This window comes from Passer montanus, unplaced genomic scaffold (genome assembly GCF_014805655.1).
Source record: "Passer montanus isolate IOZ18808 unplaced genomic scaffold, ASM1480565v1 scaffold40, whole genome shotgun sequence".
NCBI classification, from domain to species: Eukaryota; Metazoa; Chordata; class Aves; order Passeriformes; family Passeridae; genus Passer; species Passer montanus.
Genome location: NW_024368819.1, coordinates 6,281,733 through 6,305,077, shown reverse-complemented (window position 1 = coordinate 6,305,077; position 23,345 = coordinate 6,281,733). Strand labels below are relative to the sequence as shown.

The 23,345-nt window shown below is 39.2% G+C and overlaps 1 protein-coding gene across 7 annotated transcripts in view; it reads left to right on the top strand.

Annotated features, from left to right (window-relative positions):
- Positions 1-23,345, top strand: part of LTBP1 (latent transforming growth factor beta binding protein 1) — a 187,177-nt gene that overhangs the window by 5,088 nt on the left and 158,744 nt on the right. For all 7 annotated transcript variants that reach the window (XM_039719007.1, XM_039719008.1, XM_039719006.1 and 4 more), the window contains exon 3: positions 10,220-10,508. In XM_039719007.1, coding sequence (XP_039574941.1) covers positions 10,220-10,508 — 289 coding nt within the window. The remainder of the gene's footprint in view (positions 1-10,219; positions 10,509-23,345) is intronic.

Below are 23,345 nucleotides of genomic sequence, written 5' to 3'. Positions count from 1 at the left end.
GGAAGGAGAGAGCTAGCAGGTTTTAATGGCATGAGTTCCTTGCTGCAAAGGTGTAAGAAAGGCTCATAGAGAAAAGAGGTGAGAAAGTGGATTTTGGAGGAACACATTCAGAATAAATTTCCTATAGGGAGAGAAAATTGCTGTAGAACCCAGGTGTGCCATCACTGTCAAGTAAGATTAAAAGGCTATTAAGTCTTAGCTGAAGGTGGTGTGTGTGTGTGCGTGCATGTATTCCAGGGCTAGTTCTTTGGTGTTGGAACTGGACTGAATTCTAGGAGTTTGATCATGAGCTGTCATGTGCTTGGGTGCCTTGGGAAGGTCATCAGAAAATAAGAAATCAGGAAAGAATTGACTTTCTCTTAATATTAAAAGATTATCTTGCTAATTCTCTTTTTAAAGACTGCCTGACTCAATGTTAAATAAAGATGTTATAGACATTTAATTTAGTTTTCAGAATAAGAAAATACACAACAGTAGATCCTTGCTGCTGTAGAGGCAGGAGACTAGAAAATTGTGTGAATACTTGCCCTGAGGAAGGGTCCCTTTTGTTCAGTTTCTGGCTTGGCTTCTGCTTGTGTACTGCTGCTCAGTTTGAGCCACCTCCTCCCTAAATTTCCAGAGCTGCACTTCTTGCTGCAGCTGAGTAGGCATGCTACAGATTTGTATCTCCTTCAGGACCTGGGCACCTGACAATGTGACCAGGGGCTCCAGATCACCTGCATGGAGCATGCCCTAAGTTGCTTCCAGCTCGTGCTCCTGAATTTCTTGGGGAAGGTGAGGGAAAGATTGCATGCATAGGTCTTGTCCTGGAATAGGTTAGAATCCAGACCTGGAAACTTAGAAATATACAGGAGTCCTCCAGTTTAGGTGTAAAACTCTGTATCACTAAACATTTTAATGTGGGTTGCTCAGAATCTACTCTTTTTCTGCCTTCAGTTCAGCCCTTAGAAAGGGGTATCCAGGAGAGCTGTACTTTTCCTCATCAGAACCGAGTACTTCACATGTTTGCAGCTGTGCTTCTTGGTGGTTTTCTGGTCACAGCTGGTTCCTGAGGCTTGTGCTTAATCAGTTTTGTGGCTTTGAGTTTTACCAAGTTCTGTTTATTTACATTGTGTATACAAAGCCTAACTATAACATACTGTCTCCAAATGTTGTTTCTTCTCATTCTTGGACCATCATCTCAGTAAAAGCAATATCAATCTCCTTCAAATTATGTCTAAATCAAAATTTAATATCTGAATTTTAAAGAGACAAACTACTTTGACCCCATGTGACTGACCTATACATTACTCCGTTTTGATCTATCTGTCCTTTGATGTGGTTTTCAAATAATTCAGAATTGAAAAACTGAAATTTTGAGAAGGTTGGTTTTGCCTTTGCTGTGCTTGCTACTGTAATATGTAAATAAAATTTTTGAATTTCGTGTACAGGAAATGGGCTTGTTAGGCCTTGGAGGCAATTCTACTTTGCTTTATTTTTTACCCTACTGCCCTTGGGAAGGGGGTAGAACTTCAGGGTCTAAATTCTTGTAGTCTTTGTCTACATTAGCAAGCAGCATGGAGGTGGTTGTAGACAAAACCCTTTGGGTTTGGTGACCTGAGGCCCAGGACGTGTGTGTTTCAGGCCTTAGTGTTTTATTTTGGGCAAGGTGTAGTCTGGTCTTGTGGAATGAATACCAATATGAAGCTGAAATATGCTAGATGTGTTCTTGGACTGCTCATGTTTTGAGTTTTGCTTTTATTAAACATATTTTTTCTTTGCATCTTAAAAGGAATGGAGTGCACACACCTAAAGATGGTCCCACAATGCAAACTAAACCTCTGTAAGTGCAAATGGTACAGCTGCTTCAGGAGAGGCTGACCTGAATCAGCAGTAATGCAGACCTTGAGCACAATGTCTGTCTCCTGGCCATGGTTGGCAGCCAGCCTCCCTCCTGTGAGACCCAGCTGTAAAAGAGCTGTGAGAAGATGGGGGAGTTGTTAGCCTCTGCCTGCTCTACACGTGACCATGCCATGTGCCATTCCCTCATTTTGGTGAGGAAACTTAAGTCCACAATTAGTATGAAGTGAAACCTACCCAGCCTTCTCTTTGTGAGACACTGGGGACTTTACTGGAAACAAGCTCATAATGGTACATAGTCTGTTTCTTACAAATACTACAAGTGTGTATAGAATTAAGACAGAACAAAAAAAGAAAAAAGAGAACCTTAAAAGACACTTGTCAAGATGTTGTGCTCTCACACTGGAGCAGATAGCAGATTGATAGTGGACTTGTTCAGCTCATTGCAACAGTTAGTGTTAACAAAAGAAGCAGGACCTGCAGTAAAATTGTGGTAAATCTACAGTGGATAAAAACTCCTGAACGCTTCCCTTCTTAATAGAGAATCAGGAGGAACACAGAAAACTGAGGTGTTTTGGTTTTATTTTTTCCCCTCCCTTTCAGTTTGTTGGCTGTTTGTTTTCAGTGTGTAACTTGGAAGTGGAGTAGAAGTCTGTGTGTGTGCCAGGGAAAGCCGTGGTTCATCCCTCAGCCGTGCACTGCCCTGGTTCTGCCCAGTGTGCAGGAACAAAATGAGGTATTGCCAGAGAGTGATACTTTGATGCTCACAGTAGTAGTCTTACACCTCTCTCCTTACAGCCACTCTTCCTGAGCATGGAGGAGGGAAGAGCTGGAAGGGGGCATGCTCCTCTCTCCTTCCTGTCCTGCAAAGTGGCTTTGTGTATGGGTTCAGTGAGATCCCAACCTTGGGAAAAGCAGGGCTGTAGCGAGGGGTGGGGTTCTGCTCTCTGTGAGGCTTGGAGAGAAGTGCAGCCTTCACCACGAAGGGCTGCTTGTGCCAACTGATCCATCCTGCCTTAAAGGAAGCTTGGATTGCCTGGGAGCTGTAGGATTTGTGGAGGGTAGGTGAAAAGGGGCACACACCTCCCTAAACTGTCTCCTTGCTCAGTCTCTGGAGTACTGGGTATTAACAGGTTATTGGTGGTTCAGGTGGCCAAGTCAGTCCATGTTCTGTAACTGATATGTTAGTTGCTGGACTGATGTTTGGGGTTTCTTTCTTTAGGTGGCTTTTTGTTCTGCCTTTAAAAGCAGCAGTACTTGTGTAGTCTAATTTATACCTAGAAAAGAGATCCTGTGCATTGACTAAAGAAAGAAAGAAAATCTTCAGCATTTCTCCACATCTATGACTGCACACAGGGGGGAAGAAGTGTTTTACATTTAGTAAGGCAAGATGTTAATTTAAATACAGAGCTAAAAATAGGTCTGCTTGGGCATGTTCTTTTCTTTTTGTGAAGTGCAGATAGTAATCCCTGCATGTGGGAAATTGCTTTGTGTCCTATGGCAAGATTTGGTTTTTATAGTTGAGATCAGGTTTTTATTATCCCTAGATGACAGTTTAGACCTGGAATTTCAGAGAAGCTCAACTGAATTGTGAACTCTTATTGAGAATTGGTTGAATTTAGGCAAAACTTTATTGTACTTACTGTTTTGCTACTCTACTGTAATTAATAGGTTTTTCTCTAACCTTTCTCTTTTTTGTAACACTTGTCTGAATCCTGCATCCAGTTAAATATTTCCAGTTGCCTTTTTACTGAGCTTATCTTACTTTGTTCAGTTTCCTGCAAATTTATTATGAAGTATTTTGTAACAAAATGAGTAAGCCACTGTACTGAGAAATGTTCAGAGAATTAAAAAGGATTGCATACTGGAGTGTTAACCACTCAAGCAGCAAAACAGTGTGTAACATGTGAATCTGCTGGTTTCCTTGGCTTAGTCCATTCTGTAATGAACAATTTTCAATTTTATTTGTGGGCACTGGAATGATAAAGGATTTGTAGCATGGGAAATGTTTGTATTGTCAGAATATGCGTAGTTATGATCTCCTGTAATTAAACACTTTAAAATGTCTTTCAGATTGTACAGTCTTAAATATTTATATAATATAAACTCCAGTAAACACAACATGAATGAAAATGCCAAGTATGAAACTGTGTTATATTCTTGTCACTGATAGAATAATGCATCCTTTTGCTGAAGTTAAGCTTTTGAAGTATTTGAGTACAGTTGCTGTTCAATTCTGCTGAGTCTTGGCATTCAGAGATTATATTATGGAGATACATAGAATATAATATTACTAAAGTACATTATGTTGCCATTAGGTTAAGGGAGAAACTGTTCTTTTGTGTGTTGAAAGAAATATGTATGCTAAAAGCATTGTTTTTTGTTTCCCTCCCTTCCTGGAGGTCATGTTTACTTGCCATTGTGGGAATGAATCTGATGGTTTGAAGTGGACAGCAAAGAATTCCAACACATGCTTTCATTTGAAGTATATTTAGGGAAAGAATTCCTTAAGACCATATAGTCATGATAAAAACAAGTTCCTGCGTAGAAAGACACAGATGGTTGTAATACTACCTCTGTTAGTAGTGTAGAGGTCACACAGGTTTTCTGCAGTTAATGTAATTTCTTAGGATTATACAAAAGTAATTTCAACTTTTTTTTTTTTATAGAATGGTTTTACAACAAGGTTGTATCACCCTTGGTTGCAAATTCCTCTCCCCTGAATTCTCAATGAATGTTAAGAATTACTGGATAAATTTCTGGTAAACTTTTCAATTTTTGAAACCTCTTGGGTGTCAGATGCCCAGATAGAGAACTAGGTTCCCAGAAAAACATTAGATTCAGTGAACTTTTGGGTTTCTAGACTCCAGTTGCATCCTCAGTCCTGACAATGGCTTGAAACTTAAAAGGGTATTCAGAGTAAAAGGGAATAATTAAGTGGTGAGCTAAGTAGTAGGGTAGTTCAGAGAACAGGAAATTCTAAAAAAACCCATTGCTCTTCTTCAGGATGTCAGCACCATATTCAGATTTTTTTGAGGCAAACTGGAATATGGCTTTTTGCTTTCAGAACCCACAGCTTTTTGCCTTCCAAGGAAAGCACTTCACTGCTTTTTCTTCTGGAATCGGTGGGGGATCATCACTCTGTCTTTTAACCCGGCAGGAGTTAAAGGTGCCTTTGTATCACAGCTTTTTGTTTAGGATGTGCACTCAACCAAGATGAGTTGTGGTTTGGTTTCCTTTTGTGCTTGAGGAATAAAAATCTTTCATTCATGCAAGAAGGCAGTATTTGTTATGCCTTTAACAGTGTTCCTATGTTGCATGTAAAGAAACTTGAAAACTGCCCTCAGCACAGATGTATCCATGTCATAGTGTTGGTTTCTCCCCTTTCTATAAACTTGATGCATTTTTGTGCTAGAATCTGAAACAGCTCTATGCTTAAAATCCTCTTTCCAATTGCTGGATTTTCTATTATTTGGCCTCTGGCATGTATTGTGCCTGACAGGATTTACACACTCCTGTGGGAGAAGTTGATGCATACTGTGCCAATGTGCACAGTGATGAAATTTGTTTAAACTGGTGCTGAACTATTATGTGTGCTCAAGAGGAGGAAAAGAAAAAAAAAGGTAAGTTTCATGTGGAAAATGAAAGAAATCTGGTGGATGGGTGCATTAGAAATAGCATAAGACTCGCAACACTGTTATGGTAGTTGTGTTGAAGTATTAGAAATTCAGGACTGACATTGAAAAATGTTTGGGGACATTTATGTACAAACCAACAGCAGTTGCTTGTTAAAGGAAATGCATAAAGGTTGGAGCTGAGGCTAAAAGGCTAGAAATTTGTGTGCAGAAAACTTTTGGGATATTTAAATTTCCTTAGTGTGAGTTTCTCACTGTAAAATACATTTTTGTGGATTTCTGTTCTGCTCAGGGAAATAAACTTGTAAATATGTTGTTACTTTTGAGAAGGTTAAAAGAAGGGATTAGAATAGGAATGAGATTGTAATGATCTTAATCCAAGGATTAGTGTTAGTTTAATATTATTTTAATACAAACATTTTTAGGACAAGTGGAGTCAGTTATACTTGTATTTTGATTCATTTGAAGGGAAAAATATAAATTTTTATCTAAACGCCTTCCATAAATGACAGCATTTTATGCTTACTGATTCCAGATATGAATTATACTTAATTTGGAATGTATTGAAACAAATTACCTTCTGTATATGTAGAAGTTTTAAAATATTTATGTGTTTTGAAACTATTATAAATCTTTCATTTTAGGTCTTTCTTCTGCAAATATTTATGTACACTTTAACTGTAATGACATGAGCACATGGACTGAAAAGTGTGTATGTATAGATTAGTCCCAAACCAACATAAGATGTTTTGGAAAGGGTGTGTATAAACCTAACATTAATGTTATTATTAATGTTATTTTACCCTTGCTATTCTGAAAGAATGTCACAAATACAACCATGCTGGGCCTGATATGCTTTTGTCAAACCCAGTTGTAGTCTGTCTGAGAGAGTGGTGAGCAGTAGTTGACTAGGGAAAGATGTATAAGAAGGATGAGCATTTTGGGGTACAGTTTTGGGCTTTTTGTGACTTAGGTACTTCCAAAGCAAATGTGTCACTGTGGCTTTATTTTTAGTAGATACAGATTGTATGTATCTTAAAACATCAACCAACCCAAGACAATGCTTGTGCCTTTCCCACTGTATTGGGTCTGGCTGAACTGGAGCTGTGCTTTGCATTGGTCCCTAGAAAGGAGTTGGTAACACTCCAGGGCTTTGGCTACTGCTGAGCAGCACTGGCACAGCACCAGCAACTTCTCCCAACATTCCTTTCCCCCCACCAATAAACCTGGTTTTTGTTGGGTTTTTTTTTGTTTGTTTTTCTCTTTACTTGCGTGCACACAAACTTTTGCTTTAGTAAACTGCTTTATCTCAACTTAGAAGTTGTTTTTGGTCTTATTTTCTTTCCCCTGTCTAGCTGAGTACTGATAGAGCAGCTTAGTGGACACCTGGCATCCAGCCCAGGTCAACCTCACCACAAACCATACTTCTGGAAAGTGAGGGAAGACTGGCTATATTGTCTCTGCCTGGCCTTTCAACGTGGCTGACTTCCGTGGCACTGCAGGGTTTGGGTGTTGCAGTGAGGTAGCTCAAAGAGCAGATCAGTCAGCCTCTGACAGAAAAATCTGTTGAGACTTATTAAACACAAAACCAGCACTCTTGCTCAGGAAGTTGCTGGGCCTCTAATTCTTAAAAGCTGTAGTGGTATAAAATGTTATTGTGTCTCACCCTGTCCTTAGGCATCCACCTTAGTAATGGAGGGAAAACACTGGACTAAGTGGGTCTTTAATCTGACCCACTAAGCTTAGTCTCATTATTTGCATCTTTGCCAAGCTCCATTTTGAATTTCCAGTCATGACCTCCTTGAATTGAATAGGATGAAGCCAATTGCCTTTAACAGCAGTATGTTGGCCTGCTTTTCAGTTTTGAACTTAATGCTTCCACGCTGCAGGTTTTGGAAGCCTAGCTTTATGGAAAATACTGGTGTTTTCAGTTTTATGGGCCATTATTGTTGTCTTCAAACAAAATAATTAGGTCATTCATTTGGCACACTACAGCCGTCTTGAACATTTTAGAAACTAAACTGCTGTATTATGTCAATTAAAATATTCATTTTAATGCTTTCCTAAAAACATGATCTTTTATCCAGTTTGGTGATCTTCTATTATGCCACATTAATGAAGGACTTCAGTCAAAAGTATCATTGCTGTGAAAATTTAATGGATGGGGTTTTCTACCTGCTGTCACTGGTCTTATAACATAGTTGCTGGATCTCCTGATGGTTCTTTCATTAAAGGCCAGCTTGAGTAATGCAGTTTGTCCTGCAGAGCATTTGCTTCATGTACATGTAATGTGTTTCAGGGTTTACATTACTGTCAGTGAAGGAAGAATGTTCAAGTCTGTGTGGGCAAAAAATATGAGGTAATTTCAAAACAGGTTCTGGTTTTAGCTTTATAGTTTTAAATTCTCTGCAAACTTCACTTTAATCAGTAGAAACTCAAGTTTTTGTAGGCTTCTGAACTTTAGTTCTTAACTGCAGGAAAAAGAGTTGCAGTCTTTCCAGGGTTGTCTTTTTTGTATGTATACATTGTTACTTCGCTTTTGAGAGGAGACATGCCATCATCAGTGTCCTACCAGAATGGGTTTTATATCATACTGACTTTGGGTGTGGTCTTCTTAGCTTACTTCTGTGTTGTCATTGATTTTTAAATATTTTCTTGACAAACTTACAGGTTAATATAGGCACATGTCCATAAATCTCCAGAAATATATTAATGTTTTCTTAATGTAAAAATGGGACTTTTGAAAGTCTTGCTTTTAATAAAGAATTTTTTTTTTAGATATTTTTCTGAAGCACTCTCAAATGGGTCCAACTTCTTTACTGTGATCTTTGCACATTCCATACAAATGACCCAGGTGATGGGGTCACTATTCTGGTCTCAGGAGTCTCCAAGGCTACTGAAATTTAACTAGAATTTGGGCTCCTGAATGGATTTTCCAAGATATTATTTATTTCAGTCATGTGCATATAAAGGAATTTTCACTGTTTCTATCAAAATATAGGTTTTATAAATAGGGCACAAGGACTATTTGGCATATCTCTTACAGCATATGCTTGTTGCAAATCCCTTCTCAAGTTTGCAGTGAAAATGATCTTTAGTTTTCCAGGACTCAAAGACAAGACAGAGTCTCAAAAATAAATAAATAGGAGTGGGAAAATTATTACTTTTGTGTTGCCAGGGAGGTGCATAATATGCAGTTAAGGTAGCCTAGCTAAGTATTACTGAAAAGAAGGCAAGTTTTACATGGAGGGGAAAATGTGTGTGAAAAAATCCCAGGAAAAACTCAGGTTTAAGTTGTAGGGCAGTTCTGGTGTTGTGTGTAGCTGGTATATATGGTATACCTGCCAGTGGATAAACTAGGTCTGCAAACTAACACAGTCCCATCCTAATGAGTTAATTCATATGTATTCTTGTGTATTTATTTTTATGTATAGAAGAACATATTAGAACTTGATTGAAATGTCAAGTAATCTATTTGGACCAGGGCTGTGGGCAGATTTTTTTTTAATAATAGTTCAGTTGGATCTGAGTATGGTTCAGTACCCCATGTTATAGTTCAAGATATTATCTCACCTATTTTCGTTTGTTGGTGTTAAAATATCATTAACAATGTTAAAAATACACTTTGTAGGAACTAAGTAGCTCAGCCATGTTTTTTTCTTATACATGCTTCATTGTATACCATCTTCAATGTGAATAATGAAGAAATTTTTTTGCTTTCTTTTAATATTATATTAGATAAGATAATTAATTTGTTTTGCCATCTTTCTGTGATGCAAATTTCAGCATAAATAATAAATAAATAAATCCTCGAGATAGACATACCTTTGCAGTATTATGTATATATAATCAGCAGTTGCTTTTGCTTTTCTTCCTCCCTCCTTCCATTGTTTTGGGTGGGATTTGGTGCTCCTCCAAGTTTCTTGTTCATTCATAGTGGAGTTGGTGCTGCATGACCTGGGTGTTGGGTCTAGGCTGGTTATTCAGACTCCCTCTGTAGTCACTAGACAGAGCTGTGTAAAGCAGTGTCATTAATCCTCTCTGAAGGCAAAGTGTATTTTAAAGAATCTGATCCCTTTTCACTGATGATACAAAGAATCTATAGAAGCTGGTCGGGGATAATCACAAGTGCCTGTCTGTTTCTTCCTAGGTGTAAGCAGTGTCTTTGTGGCAGCAGTTCCCATCTCCTGTGTCCTTACAGTGGGGGTACTGCAGGGAATGCCATTTGGGTTTTAGAGGGGGAAGGGGTGAATTGTGTCACTCTTCTCTGCAGTGTTTTGGTGATCTATAACGTGTCTGTAGGGATTCATTCTGGGTACCTATGCAGCATCTGATTTTAAAATAGTAAAATGAATCCCAGCCCAGATCAGTAGTAGAATTCTATATCTGTGTAGTATTGTTTCATCAGATGCAGTTTGGGTTTTAAAGTATGAGGAGAAGGTGTGCTGAGCAGAAAGGAGGAAGATTTGAAATAATGCTATATTTCTCAAGTTAAGTAGTGCATTTCCTATTTTTTAAATCCAGCATCTCAGTTCTTGAAGTTGTTCACATGTCTGATGTGCTAGAAATCAGTAAAAGCTGTACCAACTTGTATATTATCTTTTGTGGAGCTTAGCAGTGTTGCTCTCTCCTACTCCAGTTAATATTAAGAATTAATCAATTAATGCCCTTTTTTGTTGTGGGGAGGGTTTGCATTTTCCTTCGTGCTTTGTTTCACAGGTATTTTTTAAAATGTCTTTTCTTAGCGAACTGTGCTCCACCGTGCCAAAATGGAGGGATGTGCCTGCGACCTCAGCTTTGTGTGTGTAAACCAGGAACAAAAGGTAGCTCCTGTGAGGATACAGTCGTGCAAGACACATCTTCCCCTGGCGGCCGGAGCCCCGTTGTTCCCCCGTGGCCCATACCCCAGCAGGCTGCCCAGCAGAGCTTCTCTCAGAAGGTGCAGGTCCCACCAAAGGTTGGCCCTGTGGCTCAGATGGCATTCACAATCAAGCAGAAGCCTCCTGTTGGGTTAACTCAGCAAACACAACCACAGTAAGTGTTTTCTTTGCTTTCAAAGAAGTTCAGTATGTCAGATTTATAAAATGCTGTTCCTTGCAAGTGGTTTCAAAAAATCATACTCGGAAACTGTCACAGATTTTTTAAAACAGCTTCTTGTTTTAACTGTAAGATTTCAGTAGATGTTTAGACTGTTATTACTTATGAGCCAGATTTCCTTACCTGAACAAAATATCCCATGGTATCAGTCAACATCTGTTTTCCTTAGAATGATACTGTTGTACTAATTTTGGAGGAATTATTTTTAATTTACACTGGTGACCTTTTGAGTTTATCCTAGAACAAAGTCTGACATGGAATTCTGACACGCTGTGTAACCGAGGAGAGTAGGATTTGGTGCTCCTGTTCTGTTCTGGTTTCTTCTATTTGCATTATGTTTTCTCTTTTAATAGAAGCATGCATGTCTGTGCTACAATGAATACTTCTGCTTGCTTGTATTTGAGGTTCAGGATTGTATCTGACTGCTATAAGCAGCAAGAAAACATCCATCTTGTTAGAGAATTTTTTCTCTGCTTCATTAGTAGCTGGTGACTTAGCCAGTCTTTTGATATTATTTCTCTGAGTTTTAAATACTTCATGTGAGTCTGAAAGCTCTCTAATTGTACTGTTGTTTTTATTGATGTGTGTGACCTTAATTTATTTCAAGACCCCATTTGAATGGGGGGAGGGAGGAGCACAGGAGGGTGGCAGTCAAGTGGAATGTGAACAGTGTTAGGTGTTTTCAGCAACTGCTGTCCTTCCACTTTCAGGTGAAGACAGTGGCAGAAGGTGTTTCTGTCCTGTAAGAGGTGCTGCTTTTGGAGAGGTTGCTTTTGCTTTTATGGAAGGTATAGTCTGTCTTGCTTCTAGTCTTCAGAGCAAGACAATTAGGACTAGGAGATAAATTGTGTTTTCCTGTGTTCAAAACTGTAAAAATGAATGTGGAAGGGTGGTGTGTCATTATAGAGTTCCGCACTGAGTTGTCACAGGCTCCTGACAACAAAGTGCCACTTCCTTTCGAAAGCTACATCTGAGAACAGTGATGGACACTCCCAGTGTTATTTGTTGTCTCATAACCCCTTTGTAAGGTTTTTTTCCTCCTAAACCCTTCTAATTCTTTGTACTAACTGTGGATCCACAACCTCAACTGGGTTCCTACATGTCTTGTGTAATACTAAGAGAAATTTACCTGAATTCCCATGGAGTTCTAAGCTGTAAGCCAGTATGTTCTTTGAGAAAGGTAGAAGATAGAGCACGGAGGGCTTTAGGAACACATGCATCCACAGTCTTGAAAGACAGAGAAGTTGCTACCCAGTTTTAGTACTTCCTAGTACTCTTGAGTCCTGTTTCATTCCTACCAGGGAAGCAAGGTTCATTGAAGTGGGAAATATATGAAGGGGAAATTTCCAGTAAAATCATCAGGCTTTTTTCCTGTTCCTCCCTCTCCATACCAGCTGGACTCATCACCTGGTGTCTCTGCTTGGCACTATAAAGAGCAGTGCATCGAATCAGTTCAAAAAGGCCAAACAATTCCTGTCTTATCAGTACTGATTCCTGTAGAGTATACTTTTTTTTCTCCCTCCCTCTACACAAAAGCATTCTCAAGGAATTTTTCTTTCTCTTGCAATAAAGGCCAGTTGTCCAAATTGGGTAGTAAAATATACTTTAAAAAAAAAAAAAAAAAAAAAAAAGACAGAAAGAAGTTTTAAAAATATTTCCTTATCTGGTAGTAAAATATACTTTTAAAAAAAAAGGAGGAGGGAAGAAAGATAAACGAATGTAATTTGTTAATTTGTTCTTGCCTGAAAAAAAAGTTGTCATCTTTTAAGCACTCTAAAAGTGTACTCAGAAGGCTTGTGGCAGCTTGTAGAGAAGGCGTACTTTCCGTTATTCCTGGAATAATGTCAGGGATAAAGGGTTCCTCTTGGGGAAAAAAAAAAGTTGATATTTTTCTGTGCTACTATGATAGTTGTTGGGCTATGATGCTCAAAGTATGTCTAGAGAATACCTAAAGCATTTTATGCTTCACCGAAATCTCTTTACCTGCTTGCATGAGACATCATCACAGATGTAGAGGAAGCAACTTGGGACTGACAAAACCAGTCACCTGTTACCTGCTATCCAAAGTGCCTCTGCATGCTTCCATGTGCAGTGGGGTCTGCTGTTCTTGTGAGCCTTCTCAGCCGAGGATTTTCTCCTAACTGCAGAGTGACTTTTTCAGGTAGAACTGTTACTCCTTGAGACCACGTGAAGATGAATCTATTTCAGTCAGTTTAATATTGGCATGGGAAACTGGGTCTCTGGAGTCCTGAGAAGCCAGCCTACAACCTTGGCTGAAGCGAGGTGTAGGAGCTGGAGATGGAAAGGAAAAGGGCTGCACAAAACAAAGCTGTTATATCAAGTGCAACAGAAGGTGGATGCTTAGATACAGCTGTTGAAATGAGTGCCAGTGGTAGATCCCATGTATGACTGTTGGGATAATTTACAGGGATGGAAGATCCTTCTGAGGTCAGGTCTCTAACACTGAGAGGGGTAGATAGGCTAGTTCCTGTTTCAATTCAGTTTTGGATACGTTATGATCTTGTGTGAGGCTTCCCAGACTTTTGGAATGGCTTTTCCTTTTCCCACTCCTGGAAAGTGGAGTCATCCACACTGTCAGTGTGGTTGGTATGCTGATCTGGACACTGCTGCTCTGCAGTCAAGGACTGGACTGGTGAGAGCCAGGGCAGAACCCAACCTGGAACACCTAATTTAGCTCCTACAGGAGGCTTGCCTCTACAGAGCTTCTGTTTTGTCATCTTCTGTCATTTTTTTTTCTGTTCTATATAGCAATGCAACTTTTCCAACTTCAGTCATCAAGATATGTTCATGCATGCTTTCTTAGGATCATGGTGGCAATGATATTTGGGAAAGCAGGGAATTAATTTATTTCTTTCCAGATATCTTTTTTTTGAAGAATAAGGTGCTGAACAGAAGGAAAGCTGGAGAGAGATTAATTTCCTGGAATATCCTGGGTTCAGCAGGTCTGTCATAGCTGTGCTCTGAAGATGGATATACTGTCAGGTACAAGGTCTCATCTCAGAAAAATGTTAGCAGAAGGTATAGATGGCTGTAATTGAAAACAAGTGGTGTTTCAGAAACAAAAATCTGCTTCTTATTGGAACCTGTAGGGAATTCTGATCTCGGTAACAGGCATGCTTTGTGGGCCTGAATTCCTGTGATAGCTCTCCAGTAACTCTGGGTGTTCCTTTCACATCTTGTGTGCTCACTTGTTGGCAACAGGATAGCTCCAACAGCTTGATTTTGTGCATTTACCATCTGTGTGAGCAGAACTTTGTTTTTAAGGGATCTTTCTAGTACAGTTTTGGAAATGATCACCAGAAAGAGTACAGCATCAACCAACTGGAGCTCAGTAACACACTGAAGTGTCGCAGCATTGCTCCTTCAACCTCCTTTGGAGGCAGGTGGTGATGAAATGTGAAAATCTGCTTTAACGTTGGAAAAAGCAAAGCTCATAAAAGCAGTGGTGAACACACAGACTCCAGGTGACAGAGCTGGACTTACTGGTGTGCCTTATGTGCCCAGAAATCTCTGCTGAGAGGTCCCTTCCAACCCTGTGTTCCTGGGTCACTGGCTCTAGTCCCGTGCTCTGACAGGCAGATGTATTGCCTGCTAATTTTAGTAAGCCTATCAGCTGATGCAGTAAAGCTGTTTTCTGACTTCTGTTCAATGATGTAGTATTTTTTCCAGTTTAAACCATTTTTTCCTAATTTTAACTAGTTGATGGCAAATCTGTGTGAATTTAGATTGGAAAAAACATGCCTGAAAGAAGAACTGAGCATACTGTTGTGACCCTACTGAAATCAACAATGTAGGACAGTCATAACAGAAAATTGAATACATGCTTGGTATAATATATAATTGTAAGTTAAATGTTTACATACATATATTTAAAATCTCTAGAGATTATTGACTTTCTGTTGTGCAAACTCCTGTGGTCTGAGGATCACTGTAAAGTATGAGAGACTGTTCTTTTGTCTATTTCCTCTCTTGTATACCAGTTCTTTTTTTGTATCTTTGACTGCATATGATTTATTTTTTAGAACTTCTGGTTCTAAGATTGGTTAATATGATGACGTATCAGGTGATGGTCTAAAAAAGATTACAGACAGGCTTTTTGAAGCTAGTGTGAAAGTAGCATCTGGAGGACATCCTTTTTCACCAGCATTATGATAGTTTTGTACTAAAGATGTACAGAGCAAGAGAAACTCTTTATTTACAAGAGCCCTGCACTTGAACTTAAGTGTGAAGTCTGTTTGAAAATAATTTATGGAAGTTCTTGATAATGTTGAACTTCTGTCCAAAAAGACCTTGACTATTTTTTTAAGGAAACTTTTTTAAGAACAGCAGAGATAAAACTTAGGTTGGAAGTATGAAGCAGTCGGGTCCAACCTTTTGTTTATAGCAGGATCACTTACAGGACATTGCTCTGGGTTTTGTATTGAACTTCTGTCCAAAAAGAACTTGACTATTTTTTTTTAAGGAAACTTTTTTTAAGAACAGCAGGGATAAAACTTAGGTTGGGAGTATGAAGCAATTGGGTCCAACCTTTTGTTTATAGCAGGATCACTTACAGGACATTGCTCTGGGTTTTGTGTGGTTGAGCTTTGAATACTTCCAAGATTGCAAGGTTGGAGATCTCCAGTGTTTGCAGGCTTCCATTGCAGTGTTTGACTACCCTGAGGGGGGAAAAAAAAAAAGTATTCTCCTTTTATAGGTGAAGTTTCCATTGTTGCACATTCGAGGAAAAAAGTATTCTCCTTTTATAGGTGAAGTTTCCATTGTTGCACATTTGTTATCTGTGTCTTTTTGCTGTATTCCTCTGAGAAGTCTGGCTCATCCTCCTCTACAGATTCTCAAAGAGGCAGTTGTAGATATCAGTATCATCCCCTTGAGCTATTCTTTTTTTTTTTTTTTTTTTTTTTTTTTTTTTAAGAACTGAGAAATCTTTCTCCTCTTTGTTGTGAGTCCAGTCTCTGACAGTCTTGGTGGCCCTCTACTGGCCTTGCTCCACTGTGCTGTTGTCTTGATCTGGGGAGTCCAAAACTGGTCACAGTGTTTGAGGTGCGGTTTCACGAGTGCATGGTGGAGGCAGTAATCACTCCCTTGAGCTGTATGACTATGCTGCTACCCAGTATGAGATTGGCATTCTTCATGTGAGGATGTGCTGCTGGCATGTGTTCAACTCATCCAGAAGGACCCCCACTTTTTGTAGGGCAGCTTTCCAGCCATTTTGGTGCCAAATCTTGCACAGAGATACAACCTTGGATTGCCACCTGGTGTGTCAGAGCTTTGGTCTGTGAGTTGTGAGCTTCTGGCTCTGGTCTCCTAGAGCCCAGTGACAGAGCTGTTTGAGCTTGTATTAGCAGTGTGTGTTACTGTTCACAGACTGCAAAATTTAACTCTAGTGGTTGGAGGTGAGATTTTTCCAGCAGTTCTTGGGCTCATTGCTTTGTGTCAGGGAGATAAAAAACTGGTGTTCTGTGTGCAGGTTATGCTGATGACTGCACCCCTTCAGTATAGACTTCTAGTGTGTAGTGAACTCATGGTGTGCTTGTCTTAGGATTGCTAGCACAAGGTGGCTCCAGGGAGAATCAGGAAAGTAACTTTTACATTGTGAGTTCTTTGGGGTGGATTCTGAGATGCCTTTTGCACAGTGTTTTCAACAAGAGACTTGCTGCAAGGAAGCACAGTGTACCCTATTAGGCATCAACTTATTCATGTTCTTCCCTGTAGACTTATAAAGAGTTCATGCAGATCAGTTATCCATATTCTCTTGTAAGGCACATTCCTTTTGAGAATGTCAATGTACACTTCCCTCTCACAATCCCAGCAACTTGTGCACACTCCATGAGGTAAAGTAAACTTTTAATTAACTTGTCATGAAATTTGGGTTTTTTTGGACTGCTGCTGGAATATGTTTATGCTCCTGTATGTCAGTGCAGCAAAAAGAGACAGTGATTTAGGCAAATTCCATGTGTGTGGAAATCATTGTCTTGCTTTCAAGGCACTGCTTTTCAAAAAAAATTGCCTCTAAGCTGTACTGGTGCTGTCAGCTCAGTTGAAAAGCAGACAGTAAGCCACCATTTCAAACCATTTTAAAAATTTAAGCATTTTAAAAATTTATTTTTCTAGTTTAAAAACATATATGACCTTTCAGTGTTTGAATGCATAGGTGGGGAGGGCTTTAATGAGGAGTTTTAATGTTACTTGTTGCTGTGTTGCAATATGGTCTGTTCTCTTCCAAAGTGGCGTTTTCAGGTTTTGTTTGGCTTTTTGGTTTGTTTTGCTTTTTTTTTCTGTAACTATTGGAACTTATACTATTTATCATCAAACAGTTATTTCACGAGATGTTAGGAAACTATCAGAAGAATGTCTTTCCAGGGGCTTAGTGGGGCTGAAGGAGCACAGCTTTTCTTGGAAAGCATATCAGTGTGTTGTCAGTTTCACAAAAATACATTTGTATGGTTAAAGCTTGGTTTGATATGTTGCTGTCGTGTCACTCACAACATAGTGGCATTCAGAACCTTTGCTGTTAAGAAGGTTTCTCTGTTAGCGAGTGTGTTTGATTGTAAAACAATTATGCAACAATCTTATACTTAACTGAGACTTTTTTGCCAAGCAGATTAAAAGTAACGCATTCTGGTTACTGGAAGCAAACTACTGTGCCACAGTAATGATTATGGGGTGTGGCTCAAATAAAATCAATGCTGCAAATAGGTGTTTTCCTTGCAGCAAATGGGAATGGTTTTCATGTGATTTTTCGTTCCCTTCTTTAGAGCTGTGAGTAGAGCTCAGTAGCTTGATTTGGAAAACTGGCTCCTGTCAAAATACATCTGTACCTTTAACTTGCAAAGGAAGAAAAACAATGTGAGAATAATGATCAAATGATCACTGAACCAGGGACATTTTCCTCAGTTTTGCATATTTTGAACTTGAAAATATTTGTGGCTATCTTTGGTCTTTGTGTCATAAATCTTGCTTAATATTTAATCTAAAGCCCTTTAAATTATTAGCCCTTCCAACTATTAGCTGCTCCTATTAGCTGATTTGTATGTCTTGTGTATCAATATAACTTTTGGTTTTGTCTTAACTTCCAGTCACTATTGAGACTTGGTTGTTAATAACCTTATTAAATAGATAACAAAGACACAAAGAAGCCCTCTTCAGGGCTTTTACTTAGTCTTATTTGCTACATTAGCAAAATGCTAACTAGATGGATTAACAATCTTCATTAAGATAATGTGGACTGGCCTTAGACAAAAGCAGTTGTATCTTCAGGCAGATGTATCAGACAGTATCTTAATCAGTCTGTCTGATTAATTACAAATGCCTCATTGATTTCATTGTTATGAATAGACTGTTCTGCTCATGATTTAGGAACCCTGAGAGACATTTGTTTAATCTCCAGTGAAGTTATCTTCTTCAGTGCTTGGGTCCAACTACTTCACTGAGAAGCAGTTTCCAGTTTACCCAAGTTCCATAAAGCTTACCTATGCCATGTACCCTTGTACTTGGATCAATTTTGCCCAGAAATCCAAAATTGCTGTTTTATGCAAAGTGTAATCAGTTGCTAATCTAACAGCTTCTAAGGAGTTTATTGCTCATGTTCTCTGGTGCTAAAGTTAGGGGTTACTGTTCATCAGTACCTGCTGAGACTGGTATTTCTTTTTGTGTAACTGGTGAAGAGCACTAGGCAGATGGAGCAGGTGGGCTCTTCTCCTGGTGTTATTGTTCAAATACACATTGAGCCTTTGTAACCAGCCAGCAGTCTATTAGAGGAACTCTGCAGTAAATCCTCATTTGTTTCCCCTTAATCTAATTTTCCCTAAATTATCCATAGCCTTAGAGAGTGGTGCTGGAGGGCCAGAATGTGAACTGTTGTCTCATTTCAGTGTGCAGCACAGTGTTGTTTCTGAAGGTAAGTCTGCAGGTGTACTCAGAAGTTTTGTGTGCAACTGAATTATGGCTACTTGACTTTGAGTTAAGCAACTTCCTACACTAAGCAAAGGACCTATTGTTGTTCAAAAATTACTTTCTATATGTGATATGTTAGGAAAATTAATACATTTGGAGCAATAGTTCAACAAAGCTTTGTAGATATTGAAGAGAATTTCTCTGTACTTTGAAAACATAACCAAGCATCACTTCTGATGCAGACATGAAGTTTGTAGAACAAATAAAGTATCTGCAATAAGCCAGTGTTTGCTACAGCCCTGATTTTAACAAATGTAGTCTATAGGTTTGAAAATATCTCCTCCAGATGTGTAGAGATAAAAATTTTTTTTCTGATTGGCTTTATCTATAGTAATTTTTTTTTTTTTTACATTTAAAGCACTGTCTTTAAAACTTACCATGCAGCTGGGGGACAGACTTTGTTAGAGCCTCTAACACCACTGGAGGATATTAAAAGGAATTCTTTGTCAGCTTGGAAGCTGTGAGAAATTATTTTTCAGGCTTGTTAGGTATTTCATAAGTGGCTTTATAGAAAAGACCTATTTTGGATATTCCATGTGCTGGTTTCATATTTTTTGTTTCATTAAAAAAGCACCTGAAGATGCAGTTCTGTGTGTTCTGTGTCTAGAAAAGAGATTTTATTAAAAGGAGATAGACAGTACATACTATTATGTCATTGGGCAGTAGGTGGCAAGCTTTGCTTTTCCTTCTACTTACGGTTTATTTTCATGTTGCAGAATGCCAGAATTTTTAGAGGAGTGGTTTAAATTCACTGGATTATGTCATTTATTGGCAGCACATTTCGTTAACAATCTCTTTTGTTCATTGTGGATAATTGTCTTGCTGTTGAATACTGAGGGAAAGCCTCTTTTCAAATGATGGATGCAAATCAAGAAATGTGAGCTCTCTTGTATTGTCTCATGACTTCTGTGGGCAGATTACTAATAGACATGATACAAATGAGGTGAAGTCACAGTCAATCTGAAATTGTTTGGGATCTTCCTGTTCAATTCTGTTGTGTACCACAGTACAGCGGGGGGCAAAGGGGAGCAGCGCCCTCTTTTAGTACAATATTTTCCTGAATTCTATCCCTGTAACTAGTAAATCTAAAGATAGAATAATAGAATATTTATTTCTCTTTCTTATGATGTGTCATGTCCTGTTCTGGTCTGTGTGCTTCCATCCTCCCTTCCATTCCCCCTGAATTGCTGTAGCTGTCCTCACAAACTCAGCCTGCTCTGCTGACGTGTTGGATTCAGCATGGGGCAATAAACAGCAGCAGCAAATTGTCCAGCTAAAACTAAGGTTGTGTAGAAAGGGCAGTGCTGGAGTGCTTCTCTTCTGTTGGGGTGACTGTCAGTGGCCTTTCTCTGCTCAGACTTCTTGCTTAGAGCAAATGACCTGGCAGCTGATGAATTAGTGATCAGCTCTGTATCTTTACCAAGGGTACCAGAGATGTACAACCTCTGCTCCTATGCCGTTCATCTCAGCTGTTTTCCAACTCAGACATTCTTAGCTGTTCTCTAGAACAATTTTTACTCATTAGCCAAGTTAATTACTTGAATTTGCTCTTAATGAATAAGCCACAGTCCTTGCTTTGCTATTGAAGTTTTGGAAAATTTGTTCTGGATTAAAAAATTTACATGCCTCTCTTTCTCAGTCGCTCCGTCCTAGGTGCACTTTATAATAGCTGCTCTGAGGAAGATCAGCTGTTTTGGATATCCTTGATCCCAAACATCAACATAATCATTCAGTTATGCCATTCTAGAAATTCTAAAGCAGTACTTAACATTTTCTTTTTATGGTAGGGCATTCTGCAAGGAGAGGTCTCCTTATGTACATAGAGGCTCCATATGAATTTATATTTTCACTGCTGAAATCTTCTGTCCTCATGAAGGAGAACAATTCCTAATGAAGATCAGAACTGTTTGGGGACTGATAACGCAGACCTGAGCTGTCAGTTGAGGGCCTGGTTAACATCATTGCTGCAGGAGCACTGGGCTAAAAGGATCTTTGGCATCAACTATTGGTAAATTGAGACCAGTGTTTTGAGATCCTGATACTGTGGTTAACTCTCGCTTCTGTAGTCTTTGGCAGTGCTATGATCTATGTGTGCTAGAACAAAAACTGGTTCAAAGGTAGTTACTCATCCCTTTGTGCTGCCAGGCACTGAGTCAGCCCTCAAGAGCACCTCCATTCATCATTCTAGGGAAATGTAGTCATCAGGCTGCGGGAGCTGAAGTCACTGTTTAGTTCAAATGGCTGGTCTCCCTCAGGACTGGGATCATTTGTGTTGCCAGAGAGCATGGAGATGGTTTTTTGATGACAATAATGTCAGTCTTGTCTTGGTGTCCTTTTTGTGCTAGTGCATGTTTTCGTGCTAATCCATTAAACTAACAGATAACTTGTTGTTACCTCTGTTGGACTGAGTTTGTTAATTGGGACAACGCAATTAACAGACTTGGGTCTGAACACTGTGACCTTAAGTGTGGTGTGAAAGGCAAAAACCTCTGGGACTGTTACAAAGTGGGCTAATCATTTGATAGGTCTTGTTAGCTCACAGTGGTGTGAGAAGTGGGCAGATCATTATGGCAAACTGCCTTGAGGAAGCCTTTAGTGTTTTAGTGTACCAAGTCCAGTCTGTTCTAATGGTTTATAAGACCTTTTAAATGTGAACATTTGTGATATCTACCACTGTTTCTTCAGATTTCTTCAACTGTTTGAGTTGAAATCTTTGAGGCTGCAAGTATCCATTTTTACTTCTGTTGAGAGTTCCACACAGATTCTTTTCAATGGACTGCACCCAGATAGCATCTAGCCATGTCAGGTACTGTGCACGTGCAGTGAACTTGTGTCCAACAGAAATGCAGAGGTATCTTGGAAAGAACGTTGAAAATATCAAGTATCAGTACTGCAGCAGCATGCAAGGCACTCGGGGGATGCAGCTGCAGTCCTATAGTTCAAATTATTGTTTTTTCCTGAGATGATGTTGCCTGCCTTTGCAGGAACGTCTTGTTTTATCCACACTTTAGCTATCCTCTAGTTAAGTGAACATCTCACAAACAGCTGTTAGAGGATATTCAGTCTTTTCGTTAGTATCTTTGACAGAAAAAGTATTCTCAGAAATAAAATCTTTTTGATACAGAGACTCAAATTATAGGGAGCCAACAGGGATCTCAAGCCAGCCAGAGTCTATTCCAGACAAGAGAAGGAGGATATTCTGTGTGATGGCAACAGCCAGTTGTTTTATCACTGGCCTGAGTAAAGCTTTGGTGCAAGAAAAGGGTGGTCAGTGTTGGAGTACTAGCAGGGAAACCATTGCCTTCCCATACTGTTGAATAATTTCCACTACTAATTTCATCTTGAGTGTGAAGGGAGGATCCAATAAATGCTTGTAGGAGAATCCTCCACCCCTTCCCCTGTCATTCACAACTCCTCTGTCAGGGAGCCAACACAGACAAGCTTCATTACAGTAAGAGAGAGAAAACAGCTCTGTTGAGATTCCAGTCAGTCTCTTAAGAGCCTGCTGTGTTTGATTAACCTCTCCAGGCACTGTGCATGAATTGTAACAAACTATACAAAAAACCTGTGTTGCACATGGGCACTAAGGGAAGTTAAAGCCCATCTAATTTTGGTGTGGGGTTTTTTGTTGTTGAAAGCTACTGTATTCTTCTCGATCAGGTTTTGTTGTGCCCAGAGCACAATAGGTAGAGAGAATAGGTAGAATCTTGTTTAACTTCTACAAGTTTTGTATGAGAATTATCTGATCTAATAATCTATTGGTGTTGCCTGTCTGTTCTGCCACCTTGTCTCGTGCTTCAGTCTGAAACAGATCCTGAGAATCCCTCACCGAGAAAGATGTAGGAACCTTTCTAAGTGCATTTGTGAACTTAGATGAGAAGAATTAATTGGGACTATCTTTGGTCTTTTTTTCTGCATGTGTTCCTTTAATAGAGTTCTTAATTGGGTTAAAAGACTTTTGGACAGTTTTCCAGTTCATTAAACCTTTTGAACTAGCTTCCATTTTATGTTCATTCTTCTGTTTTGGAGCTATGAAGTACTGTAGAGAATCTTTGGCTTTTTTCCCCCCTCAACTTTGTTAACTTTGTTTTGCTTACTCTTGAAAGCATCTTTTCAGTGGAAGTATCTGAATTGGATCCTGTACACAGGTTAGGCCAAACCAAGATTTTACTATTTTCTTCTGCATTCCTGAATGAGCTGATCCCTGAAGATGGGATTACATCTAAACATTCTGGTTTAGTGTTGTGCTACTATTTGGGAGGGTAACTGAAATTTCATACCAGCATTGTTTCCTGACTCTCTACCTTCAGTGAGGTAGAGAGCTGGCACTGTCTGTGACAGCACTGCAGGAGCTGTCACCATCTTAGGCAGCTAGGAATGTAGTCCTAATGCTGTGTTTTCTCTCCTTTTTATTGAAATTACAGATCACAGAGATGTTCTGTTAGTGATTGGTATGGTTAACTTGCTGATCTAATTTGACAGGCTACTCTTTGTGAAGTAGCATCACTCCTTCACCAGGTGATTTGTTTCATGTCCAGGATAATACATGGACTTTTCCCAATCCTCCCATTAGTTTTACTTTCCTAAGATTGGAATGATTCCTTCCTGGTAAATCTGGTCATTCTTTTTCAGTTCTAATTCTTGAATTTATAAGGCTTCATGTAGAAGCACAGACATGTCTGATTCAGTTGCTTCCCCTGTTTAAAAGCACACTGTTTAAATAATTTTCAGTTTTTTCCATTTCTCACTGTTACCTGTTTGTTACCAACTCTAGCTTTGTTCTTTACTTGAGTGTGC